The following is a 12,925-nucleotide window of genomic DNA, read 5'->3' as shown; positions in this document are numbered from 1 at the left end:
CTTCAGCTGGTGTCCTTACATCAGTGAGTAATAATGCATTCATTCTTGAGCCTGTATATCCTGCTCACCCTGCTCCATCCCCGACAAAAGGGAAGGCAATGGGGGCACTAAGTGCCCCTCCTGCATTGCAGGACTTTGGCTCTCCTCTCTCTGAAACCTGTGAAGATCACACTCATCCCTAAAGCAAACTAAGATGTCTAGTTTAATACTGGCAGGTACTGTAACAATTTTAAGAATACACTTAAAAAAAAAATTTTTAGCTACAAATTCTGACTTTTGAAAAAATTTTCCAGCTTATTACCACTTAATTGCCTTATATACATGGTAGAATAATACTTTGCTTTTACCCAGTTCAATTGCTCCAAGTTGGAGAGAACCAAGCATACTTTGGCAAAACATCTCATGAGCAGGCAAGTTTATGTGGAAAAAGCGTATTTGCTTACAGACTCATAACAATTCTAAGATGTTAAAATTATATTACAATATGTAAGTTTAAGAGTTGCTCTATGTTTATCCAGCAGATCGAGCCAAGACCAGTAAGTTAAACTTACGAATTTTTGGTTTAACCTAACAAAATGTTCAGACCAAAGCTCTCCAATAACAGAATGGTGTGCCTTTTAAAGCAGGGAGCAACTTTTCTTCCTAGGTCTTTTAGGGGATGAACAGACCCTCCAACAGGCACTCTGCTTTGGGTGGGAGACTCCGTTCCATCACCGCTTTCATTCCTTTCCACTTAAAAATTCTGTATTCACTAAAACCGCATTAACTGAATTGTATATTCCACATAAATAATACCTTGTCTACTTTGGGCTGTTTGAAAAGTCTTCCTACTCGACTGCATACCTACATGCTGTTGCTGTTAGCTGCCAGCGGGTCGGCCACCGACTCACGGCAACCCCCCCACAATGGAACGAAACACTGCTGCCCTGTCCTGAGCCACCCTCCTAGTCGGTTTCAGACCAGAGACTGTTGTGATTGCTACAGTTTTCGTTGACTGATATTTAGAAGCAGATCACCACAGCTTTCTGCTTTGTCTGTCTGTCTGGAAGCTTTGTTGACACCTGTTCAGCATCATAGAAACTAGGAGCCTCCTCTGATCTAACGGTGGTGGCTAAGCATGAGGTGCATTGGCTGGGAGTTGAACCCAGGTCTCCTGCATGGAAGGCAAGAATTCTACCACTGAACCACCACTGGTGTGTGTGTGTGTGTGTCTGTGTGTGTGTATGTACGCGCGCGTGCCACTGAACCACCACTGCTGTGTGTGTGTGTGTGTGTCACTACCAGTACCATGAACTCTCATGTAGACAATGCGAAGGTCTTAATACCATCTGTGAGGCTTAATAGACTTAGGCATTTCCACATAATTTTAGGAAAAAAATAACAGCCCTAGACGTATTACTTCCTCAATGTCATTCGAAACTTACACTATAATTGGCTGCTAAATTTAAGAGTATCTCTGCTGTGAAAGATGGCTATATAATTCTAGAGAGAAGCCATGGGATCTCAGCAAAAGGGGAAAGAAAAAAAAAAAAAAAAAAAGACTGGCAGAAGCACAGGCTTCACTTAGAACTGTCAAGTTTTCAGTTCTTATCTGAAAAGCATCTCGATTCCATCAGAGAAACATTTCTAGTGCTTGTAGAAAAAGAACCAACGTGGCCTTTTTAAAAAAAAAAATTATTATAAGAGGTTTCAAATCTCTCTCAAATATTTTGGCACTTAAGTCTTTTACTGTAGGCTGACTTTTATGATTTTCTGTTTCATAAGGGTAAGTTTTGCCTCCTTGGCACCATCCCAGTTCTGTAAGACCAGGAAACTCAAGTGCCAGTCCTCGTTCCATCGCTAACTTGCTGAATTACTCTACAAAAATTACCTGGACTGTGTTTTAAGGCTCACTTTCAATAAGACAATGTGGGAGTAGCTACAAAGCTCTCATAAGGTGATGGATTTGCAACTGCCTTGCAAAGCATGAGTAGGGCGCAGATAGAAAGCTTCATATACTTCTGCCTATTGCATGGCACCTAGCCATGGTTACGTTGGTAGTAGGTGTTGACCCAATTATGTGCGAAGCAAAAAGAACTGTTTAAAAAGTTTATTTCATTTTCTCTTTTTTAAACTATCTATCCTTCCTCAGGTAAGGCACACAATCTGCTCTCTTTTGAGGAATTTATTGGTCCCTGTAGAGCCTGAGGAAGGCCACAAACACTCCTGGCCAAAGAGTGAGAACTCATACTTTGTCTTTTCACTCTTGTAGTATCTGCAGGCCTGAAGTCTGTCCATGTGTCTGTCCATACACATCCATAAGCCCCATGCTCGCTGTGTGTCCTGAGGACGGATACAGGAGATGACAAATTCACTGGTGGTATTTTCAATCAACACGGTACTCCTTCCCTTTGGGGTACGCCATGATGACTATACCCCAAGTTGCAATGCCTAGGAAACAAACGAACCAGTAACTGACATGCATGCTGCACCTTAGTGCACAAAGTGCTTTCACCTATGCCGCCTCATTTAACCCTCACGATACTGCTGGAAGGTATAGTTACCATCATCTCTTTCTTACACAAGAAGAAACTGAAACTAAAAGTTAAAAAGTTAAGGGAAAAAACATCCTGATACTTCTTCTCCAAGCAAGAAAGGAATTTAACAAAAGGATGTTATCTCAGCAGCCTGGTTAAGACAGTAAGAAATCTGAAACCTAAAAATCTACTCAGACAACTGGCTTGAATCACTACTTTTTAGAATTCGTGACAATCACTCAAGATTGCTGCGGATAAGGACTCTGGGCCCCATTTCCCAGCAGCGTACCAAAGAGGGCTTTGAAACCACGTCTGAGATCTGACTTTAGATCCCAAGCTCTTAAACCAAGGCAAAGTGTCCTCGTTTAGGCTTTCTTCAGGGTTTGCAGAAGGCGCATGGGCTTTGGTTCCAGATAAACCTAGGCTCAAAACTCGGCTGTCATTTCTTGCCTGCCCGACCTTGAACAGGATAAACTCTGGACTTGGTTTGTTCAGCAGTAAAATGGGAATACCGTGATCTCACTTTAATGCTCTAATAGCTGACATAAAGATTAAATAGAAACTAAGACGAGTTTTTAATATTATTGAAATTAAAGAAAAAGAAAGCCGTTTCAACAACCTTCCCCCTTGCGCACACCGTTTGGGGTGCCCCCACCACCCCCAAGTCCACGTGGCCGCGCCCCGATTCTCACTGATGCCGACGACCATCTGTGTAATATTGAGTGGACCTGGGGCATATCCGAGCTTCATGGGCCTTCGCGCCACAGCGTACACGTACAACCCCGCCCCGATCAGCCCCGACCCAGAGAGCACCCGGCAGCTCCAGCAGTTATTAAAGAGCTGGCCTTGCGCCGAAGGGGTCGGCGCTCCGGGTACGGAGAGGGGCGCGGGTTTGGCGGGAGCAGTAACCTCAGGGGGCTCAGCGACCTTGCCCCGGTCCAGAGGCCGGGACACCTCAGAACCCATGTTCAGGAAACTTTTGCCTCAGCCGTATAAGCCTTCGGACTCAACTAACGTAAAAGCTGTGGCCGGAAAGCAGAGCGCCGGCGTGCTGCGCCGGAAGCTGCCTCAGGGCCGATGGGAAATGTAGTTCCTGTTTGGCTCGGAAGGGGGAAAAAAAAATGGAGGTCATGCGCAGGGGTGGGTTTGGCTCTGTCCAAACCCACTGCCAGAGGCTCCATATCTCAAGCATTCTGACTTGGCCAACTCCCTAATTGTCTCACTCTCAGTCTCCTTGGAGGAGAAGTCTGGGTTTCTAAATTTCCTGGCTAGCTCAAAATATGAGACCTTGGGCAAGTCACCTCACCCCTCTGGAGGTGAGTGACTCAAAAGTGTTCATTTTTATATGTGCTTAATCATGTACTTAAAAAAAAAAAAATTTTTTTTCTATTTTAATCATGTACTAGACACTTTGCTAAGCGATTATCAGCATTTTGCCTTTTAACCTTCCAAACAGCCCAACCTGGTAGGTATAATTCAGTTACATGTATGGCAAGGAGCCCTGGTGGCCCAGGTTAAGCCTCTTGGCTGCTAACTGTAAAGGTCAGTAGTTCAAACCCACCAACCTCTCCCCGGGAGAAGAGACCTGGTGATCTGTTTCCTGTAAAGTTACTAGCCTGGGAATCATACGGGGAAGCTCTATTCTGTCTTATAGGATTGCTGTGAGTCGGAATGACTTGATGGCCCATTGTTTTAACTAATGTCTCTGCTTGAATAGAGTCAAACACTAGCTGTACATTTTATGAATGGTCTACACAAATGTAATCACGGCGTTGAAACATAGTTTGAATTATCTGGATAAATGCCTTCAATTTCTCTTTAACTTCTTTTTTAAAGATATGCTCCCAGTTTGGTCATGTTCATGGTATTGTTTTTGCTTTTAGAGCCCTGGAGAAAATTCAAACCAAAATCAGACTGATGGGTTTGAGAAGTTAATAAGGATCTGTTCTCGCAGGTTTACATTCTTATCCCCTAAGTATGGCCTTTCAATTCTGATTGTGTCCTTGCAATTCAACTTCTTTATCATCCACCCCTAGCTCATTTCACCTTTCATTTTCTTTGGGTCTAATCCCTAGTTCTTTTGCTGGTGTGAAAAAAAAAAAAATTTTTTTTTTTTTTTTCTCAGAGGATTACTGGTGAGAAAGGCATTTAGGGTTCAGGAATCTGTTTCTGCTAGAGGAGATGGGAAAAAACAGAACTTACATCTAGTTTGCAATTATTCCCATTAGATTGGCTTGAGAAATTAACATGATAAAAATAAATTCCCTATTGCACTTTCTAAAATGGGGTGTGATTTTGGGAAGGTTAAAAAAAGGTAAGAATAAAAAGACATGGGTAAATAGAAAAGTGGTGAGAATATTGGGTTGGTGTACTACTTAATTTCAAAGATCCTCCCCATTTCATTATTCACAGGCATATCCATATGTTGTATAGTATAAAGACAGATGTTTGAGAAATTTGGGTTCTATATCTGTGTAATGGATTGAATTGTGTCCCCCTAAAATATGCATCAATTTGGTTAGGCCCTGTATGGTTGTCCTCTATTTTGTGATTGTAATTTTATGTTAAAGAGTATTAGGTTGGGATTGTAATACCCTTACTAAGGTCACATCACTGATCCAAAGTAAAGGGAGTTTCCCTGGGGTGTGGACTGCACCACCTTTTATCTTACAAGAGGTAAAAGGAAAGGAAAGCAAGCAGAGAGTAGGGGACCTCATACCACCAAGAAAGCAGTGCCGGGAGCAGTGTGTGTCCTTTGGACCCCGGGTCCCTGTGTGGAGGAGAAGCTATTAGTCCAGGGAAAGATTGATGAGAAGGCCGACAGAGAGAGAAAGCCTTCCCCTGCAGCTGACACCCTGAATTCAAACTTTTAGCCTACTTTACTGTGAAGAAATAAATTTCTCTTTGTTAAAACCATCTACTTATGGTATTTCTGTTATAGTTGCACTAGATGACTAAGACAGAGTTCTGGAAACCCTGGTGGCGTAGTGTTTAAGAACTATGGCTGCTAACCAAAAGGTTGGCAGTTCGAATCCCCCAGGCGATCCTTGGAAAAGCTGTGGGGCAGTTTTAACCTGTCCTATAGAGTCACTATGAGTTGGAATGGACTTGACGGCAGTGGGTTTTTTTTTTTTTTTTGTTATACCTGGTTCTATCACTATGAGCCAGGTATGTGACTTGGAAAAAATATTTGTTTTCCCTGATCCTCAGTTACTTCGTGTCTAAAATAAGGAGATTTGGACTAGATGATCTCTGAGTTTTTTGTCTAACTTGGAAATCCTATTATTTGTTAGGAATCTTTCTTTAGATAGCATTTTGCCAAGTGCTATATTCAATAATATTTCATTTAAAAATTCATAATTTATGGCTGCTGCTTCTTACTGTGCCTGGTGAGAACATTCTGTAGCTCATGAAATTCCTCCTTATGTGAAAAAAAAAAATTATCCTTTGGTAGTGGTCATAAACATTTTTAGATTATCCCCTCCTGTGAATAAAATAAGATTGAGCACACACTAGCATTTGTGCATGCTAATTTATTAATTATAAATCATGTATTAATATACTAACTTATAGATTATAAGAATAAGATAAAATAATATAAATAGAAATTCCAGTATTATCTCACATCTCAAAAAATGGGCTTGTACATCTCCAAGGAGACCATGGTTGTTTGAGATAAAACTTTAGTCACTCTTGATTTATCTAAAGGCTTACCTTCTTTAGCACACTTCTCACAGTTAAGAATTCCAAGAGAGGATATGCTTAATTCTCCAAATAATATTAAAGTAGCCCTTAACACATTACAAATACAAGGCAAGATTTTATTTTAACCTCAGTCTCTTGAAAGTACTCTGCAAAAGGTACGTTTGTCCTCTTACGATTGCCTCGCATGAATGATTCAAGCTTTGTCGTTATTTTATTGTGATAATCCGGTTGCTGTGGAGCCAATTCCAACTCATGGCAATGCCATGTGTGTGAGAATAGAATGTGCTTCATAGGGTTTTCAAGGTTTGATTTTTTGGAACTAGATCACCAGGCCTTTCTTCTGAGGCACCTCTGGGTAGACTTGTAACTCGAACCTTTCGGTTTACAGTCAAGCTTTTAAACATTTGCGGCACTCACGGACTCCATTTTATTGTGACATGCCTCCAGATTTCAACAGTGGCTTCAGTGGAACCCATCTCCTAAAATGGCACATAGCACATATTGAACTTGAAGTAGACTAACAAGATTTTGATTAGAAAATTATTGGAAACCTTAAGACACCTCTTGAGGTGAATGAAACAGAATGGTCTAAAGTTAGGTAAGCGTAGAGGCCTGGGAAAGTAAGCAAAGCTGTATTTGAAAGAAGACGTGTACATCTTTGGGAAAGGAAATAGGAGGAGGAGGTCAACCCTATTTATTTATAAATTGAAAAAATACAAAAGATGTAAAAGGGTATTTGCTAAAAAATTTCCTTCATACTTCCTCTTCTCACCCAGTTCCTCTTCCCTAATGCAACCAGTTAACAGTTTCTTTTGTGATTTTTCAGAGTTGTTTTTGTGTATGTTTGTATTCTTTCCTCTAATGATTTTAGAGATTTCCATATCAGTTAGTATGTAAAGAGCTTCTTTGTGGTTTTGCATGGCTCCATAGTATTCCATTTTATGGATGTCCTATTCTCTACCCTGGTGGTACAGTGATTAATGGTTCGACTGCTAACCAAAAGGTCGGCAGTTGGAATCCACTAGGCGCTCCTTGGAAACCCTGTGTGGCAGTTCTGCTCTGTCCTATAGGGTCGCTATGTGTTGGAATCAAGTTGAAGGCAACGGTTTGGTTGGGTTTTTTAATACTCGTCTGGTCTTGTATTGATGGACTTTAATGAACATTTAGGCTGCTTCCACTCTTTGAGTATTACAAACAGTGCCACAGTAAATAACCTTGTGCACCCATCATTTCACAAACATATGAGTTTATCTTAGAGTATATTTCTAGAAGTATATGATATTCATAAATTTGATGGACATTGCCAAGTTGCCCTCCATACAAATGCCAATTTACAGTCTCACCAACGAGTACGGAATGACTCCTTATCCATGCTATTTCTCCAAATGGTGACTTACTGAACTTTTGATCTTTGCTAATTTGATAGGTGAAAACTGGTGTAATATTCCCTCTCTTATTATGAGTGAGGTTATTAATGTATGTTTAAGGGCAATTCCTATTTCCTTTTTTGTGAACTGTCAATGTCTTTTGCCCATTTTTCTATTGGATGGTCTTTTTCTCATTGATTTCTAGAAACTATACATTAAGGAGATTGATCTTTTGTCTGTGGCGTTAAGTTCACATTTTCCCTCAAATTGATATTTGTCTTTTGACTCGGCTTTTGCTAGTTTTTACCGTGAATGTTTCCTAAACATGTAGTTAAATTTGTCAATCTTTCTTCTTTTATAGCTCTGGGCTTCATGTAATAATTAGAAACATCTTTCACATTCTATGGCTTCTCCTGCCATTTTGAACTTTTTTTTTTCTTTTAACACTTAAAACCTTAATGCATTTGGAATTTATCCTGCTATTAGGTGTCAGGAATGGAATCCGATTTTCTTTTCTCAGAGGTTACCCAATTTTCTTTACACTTATTTCTTAAATAATCCATCTTTTCTCCATTTATTTGTAATGCCACCTTCACTAAAATGCCATATATATTTATGTCTATTCTTGAACTTCATATTCTGTTCCTTGATATCTATCTATTCATGGGCCAGTATCACACTATTTTGATTACCAAGACTCTGTAATATGTGTACTACGTGAAGACTGGTTCCTTCTGTTACTCTTCTTTTGCAGACATTTCTTGACTATTTTTACTTGTTTATCTTTCCATATGAACTTTTGACTCAGCTTGGTTATTCTAACAAAGTGCCGCTGACATCTTTATTAGACTTGTAGTAAAATTGTAGGTTGATTTAGGAAAAATTGACATCCTTGTAATACTGAGTCATCCAATCCAAGGATGTGGAATGTTTTTCCTTTTGTTCATATCTTCTTTTGTGTTCCTTCTGTAGCATTTTAAAGCCGTCCTCATAATGATTGCATGGATTTCCTTATAGACATTTTCACGTTTGTGTTGCTATTCGAAATGAGGGTTTTCCTTCTATTATATCTTGTGGTTTGAATACAAGAAGGCTATTGCTTTCCATATGGCCTAATACTGAATTGTCATTGCATTCTTGTTATTGTCTGAAATGTGCTTGGTAGTTTTCTTTATGTGCAATCCTTGTTGATTTTGGGGATCACTCTTATAATGACTTCGTAGAAAGAATTTGGTAGCATTATTTCTTTTTCTGCACTCTGGAACAGTTTAAAGGCTTAGAATTAACTGCTTTTTAAAAGTTTTAGTAGAATTCTTCCGTGAAATTGTCTAGTTCAGGTACTTTATTATTACATTTTGGGGAGGAGGGGTTCTTTGACATCTTTCCCTGTTTATACTTCAGAAGTCAGTTTAGATTTTCTGCTGGAAATAATTTTGGTAAATTATACGTTTCTGAAATCTTATCTACATCATACTAATTTTCAAGTTTATGTGCATCGACTTGAGCAGAGTAGTCTCTTACTATTCCTTTAATTTCTTCATTATCCTTGTGGAGCTTAGATGGGAAAAGGGCTTTTGCAGATGTGATTAGGAATCTTGAGATGCAGTAATTATCTGGCTTACCTGGTGGGGCCCTAAATGTAATCGCAAGTGTTTGTAAGAGAGGCAGAGGGAGATTATACAGAAGAAAAGGAGGCAATGTGACCACAATATTAGAGATTAGAGTGATGTGGCCACAGGCCAAGGAATGCAGGCAGCCTCCAGACACTGGAAGAGGCGAGGAATAGATTCTCCCCTAGAGTCTTCAGAGGGAGGGAGCATAGCCCTGCTGACATCTTGGTTTCAAGTTAATGAAACTGACTTTGGACTTCTGACCTCCAGAATTGTGAGAGAGTAAATTTCTCTTGTTTTAAACCACCAAGTGTGTGATAATTTGTTATTGCAGCCACAGGAAACTAATGCGGTAAACTTGATTAAACCCTTTAATAACTGAATTTCTCTGTGTTATGAATTTTTTTGTTGATGGAGTATGTTTTCTGTAGTGGAATGCATGCATGCAGATTAATGGACTGTGTCTACATTTGTGGTTGGTAATACCTTTGGAGAACTACTACATGGGAATACATGTTCCCATTGATCCAGTGGTACCCTGGCACCATGATTTGTGGAATGAAATCTGCCCCAGTGATCCCTGGGAGTCACAATTTATTGCAGGCACCTCCAATTTTGTTATATCAGGCACCTCTCATTTTCCAAATATGACACAAAAAATAACCAAACCGAACACCTGAACCCATTGCCATCAAGCTGATTCTGACTCATAGTGATGCTATGGGACAGAGTAGAACTGCCCCAGAGGGTTTCCAAGGAGTGGCTGGTGGATTCAAACATCCAGTGTTTTGGTTAGCAGCCAATCTCTTAACCACTGCACCACCAGGGCTCCAAATATCACACAGACAAATACAAATACGCTTATAAGGCTTATTTAGCTGTACAAAAGCCAAAAGAAACAAAAGTTTGACCCAGTCACACTTCCTGGATGCACTGCCTCATACATAAACTTTCTACCCCAGCTATTTTGCACCAACAAATGTTTGTTTCATTTTTCACCATTACCCAAATTCCACTGGAGGGCTGCAAATACTTTTAGTGGGGAAAGTAGCCTCCCAAGAAACCTGAGAGGCAGAAAATGCAGGTTGGCAACTGTATGTATATCCCAGTGATGATGAAAGGGTTGAGCCTTTGTCTCGGACTCTACATTCTACGGAGCCTAGACTAAGATAGGAAAATATATTCTTGAGACAACACTTTCTTTCTGAAGGATTTGATGTTTCTCTGCAATTTTTTGACATTGAATGAATTATGAAGCTAGACCAATTTATTCTTCAGTGTAAGTGACTAGATCTTTTTGCCCAGATGCCCAGATGATTCTTCTTTTGTCCTGTCCTTTCTTTTCATCTTTGTTTCTTTCTCTATTCCTTCCTTCCTTTCTATCTTTTTTCTTCCCTCACTTCTTTTTTTCTTTAACTATTGAAGTCTAATAACATCTTTTCTAGGTAGTATATGTATCTTTATTGACTACTCTAGTTCAGTTTTTCCAGGCATAAGGGATGCCCTTTCTTTTAATATATTATTTCAGGGATATGTGTACCTGAATTGCATATTAAAAAGAAAACACACAATTATTTTTTGATTTCTTATATACAAATACGGTCCACAAATATTAGTCCTACTCATTCATAATTAGAGGCAAAAGGATAATTCTTTGGATATTTTTAATTAATGTACTATATAACAAACAACAGAAGTTAAATTTACAAAACACCTTGATTAATTATGTAAACTGATAATTAAGGAAAAGAGCAAAACTAATAATTTGTTTCTTTCATTATAAAACAGAAATTTAAGCTGTGTTTTAAGGTTATGTTTATGTCAAAGTAGGACAAAGTGTGGTTCTTACAGTTTCATGTAAAAAAGTATGTAACCTACACACCTCATATGAATTAATAAAATTTGCATAGCAAATGCATACAAGGAACCCTAGGCTTTCCTATTAAAATTTGGTGTTGTGTTGTATGTTATGACATTACAAATTAATTGCATTACATGAAGCATATTTTTATACACTTATTACCTTGAAAAAATAAAAATAATTGTTTCTTGAAAAAGGTATTCCAGATAGCCATTTGGTTAGTAGTAGAATAAACTGCATCTCTGAGAGTTCAGGAAGTCTAGAATCTTTGGCTTGAGTCAGCAAATCAGATATGCTGTATATTTCACAGTGACTGTTTCCTAAACCGTGGACCTGCCTCTTCTCCTGAAGTGCCAACGGATGATTGACTTCCGGGATTGTCCTTGGTGGTGGTCAGTGTGTTTTTGTTGTTGTGTGTAAACTATATTATTTCTCCTCCTTAACTCTCACATAGTCTTCTGTTTTATTTAAAGATCTTCCAGGATATTCTCAAGGACCTCCAAGAGAGGAATTTCTAGAGATGGAAATTCAAGGAAAAAAGATTGGGTGTTGGCATGTCCTTGAATTTCTCTTTATTTGCCGTGAACTTTTTCCAGGTTGATGAGGTTGTCGACGTTTTTAAATGTGATGGCATGTTCTATAACTCTGATTTTTTTCCCTACAAAATCAGCATCTACATATGGCTCCATTTTTTAAGACTAGCCTTCCAGTTTTTCTTGTTTATTTTCTTTCCTTACTCATTCTGGGCCACAAGGAACTCTACATGCCTCTTCAGAGAGACGGTTTTCGTTATCTGCTTGTTTATAAGTGTTTGATCATGTTTTGGGGCTTTGTAGCCAGTGCGTGGCTCTGCTGGCTCATTCTGTTTTTGAAGTAAAAAACAGGTGCCTGTAAAAGGCCCCCTAAATTTCTGCGGGTGTATGTCTGTGAAGGGCTTCTATTTCAGAGAAAGAAAGGGACTTGGGCTTTTAAATTCTACAGTAGATGGTTGGGAGATGCCTGAAGATGAGCTACATCTTTGTCCATGTCCTGCTGAACTTTCATTCTTTCATGTGTGTTTGCCTTTTCCATCTCCCCTGAGTGGGCATGAGCTGCTTCCTGTGACAACCTCTTTCTAATTCCCATAATAAATGGGTATGTTCAGACCATGTCAGCTCATGGATTCGTAAAGATGTCTGCCTTTTTGTGGCAAGAAATAGCCTCTGCATATTTCCCAGCAGGTAACAGTCTATTCTACTTTGTTTATAAGTATGTTTGCGGAATCTTCCATTACTTGCATAGAACTTGGGGCGGACGGTAGCTCAAAAACAGTAGGATGCAGCATTGCTGCACATGAAGGGGAGCGCCAGGGGAGAGTGACGTGCTGTAGTCTCTCTCCTGTGCCCTGGGAACCTATGTGGTCTCATGGAGTAATCTCTACATCACTTCTCCCTTTTGCCCTCTTGCCAATACAGGCCTGCCCTTTACATATTTGTTTATTTTTCTTCAAGGATAGCAATTATATATCTTGTTGTACCTTTTATTTTTTCATGGATCCTTTTCATTTGTTTTCTTTTATTATTTTTATCCTGTTCCTTACTATGCTTACACTTTTATCCTTAAAAATGTGATGGTTTCATTTTTCTTCCACTGTTTTTCTTTAGCTCATGTTCTATCTTCCCCAGTTCTCTAAGATACTTGTACTTCGAGCTCTTGCTTCATCGAGTTGATTGCTTCATTAAGTTTTTGAGATCCAGGGAAAAATGTTTGGTCATATTTTTATATGCTCCGTGACAGTATTTTTCTGAGTGCTACAGTGAATCAACCATTTATTTTTCTTGTTTCTTTTCCATTCTTTACTTTTTTTCTTAGTGTAATCCTGTTTTA

General features: G+C 39.2%; 1 protein-coding gene across 1 annotated transcript; it reads right to left on the bottom strand.

Annotated features, from left to right (window-relative positions):
• Positions 1 to 2,074: 2,074 nt before the first annotated feature.
• Positions 2,075 to 3,532, bottom strand: DMAC1 (distal membrane arm assembly component 1). The gene is made up of 2 exons (XM_003407680.4): positions 3,209 to 3,532; positions 2,075 to 2,430 (listed from the first exon to the last, which is right to left on the bottom strand). The coding sequence occupies exons 1-2, from the start codon at positions 3,480 to 3,482 to the stop codon at positions 2,366 to 2,368; spliced, it is 339 nt and encodes a 112-aa protein (XP_003407728.1). The 5' UTR covers positions 3,483 to 3,532; the 3' UTR covers positions 2,075 to 2,365.
• Positions 3,533 to 12,925: the final 9,393 nt, after the last annotated feature.

This window comes from Loxodonta africana, chromosome 9 (assembly GCF_030014295.1).
Source record: "Loxodonta africana isolate mLoxAfr1 chromosome 9, mLoxAfr1.hap2, whole genome shotgun sequence".
Taxonomy (NCBI): domain Eukaryota; kingdom Metazoa; phylum Chordata; class Mammalia; order Proboscidea; family Elephantidae; genus Loxodonta; species Loxodonta africana.
Note: the sequence above shows the minus strand (reverse complement) of the source record. Positions and strands in the feature narration are given on the sequence as shown.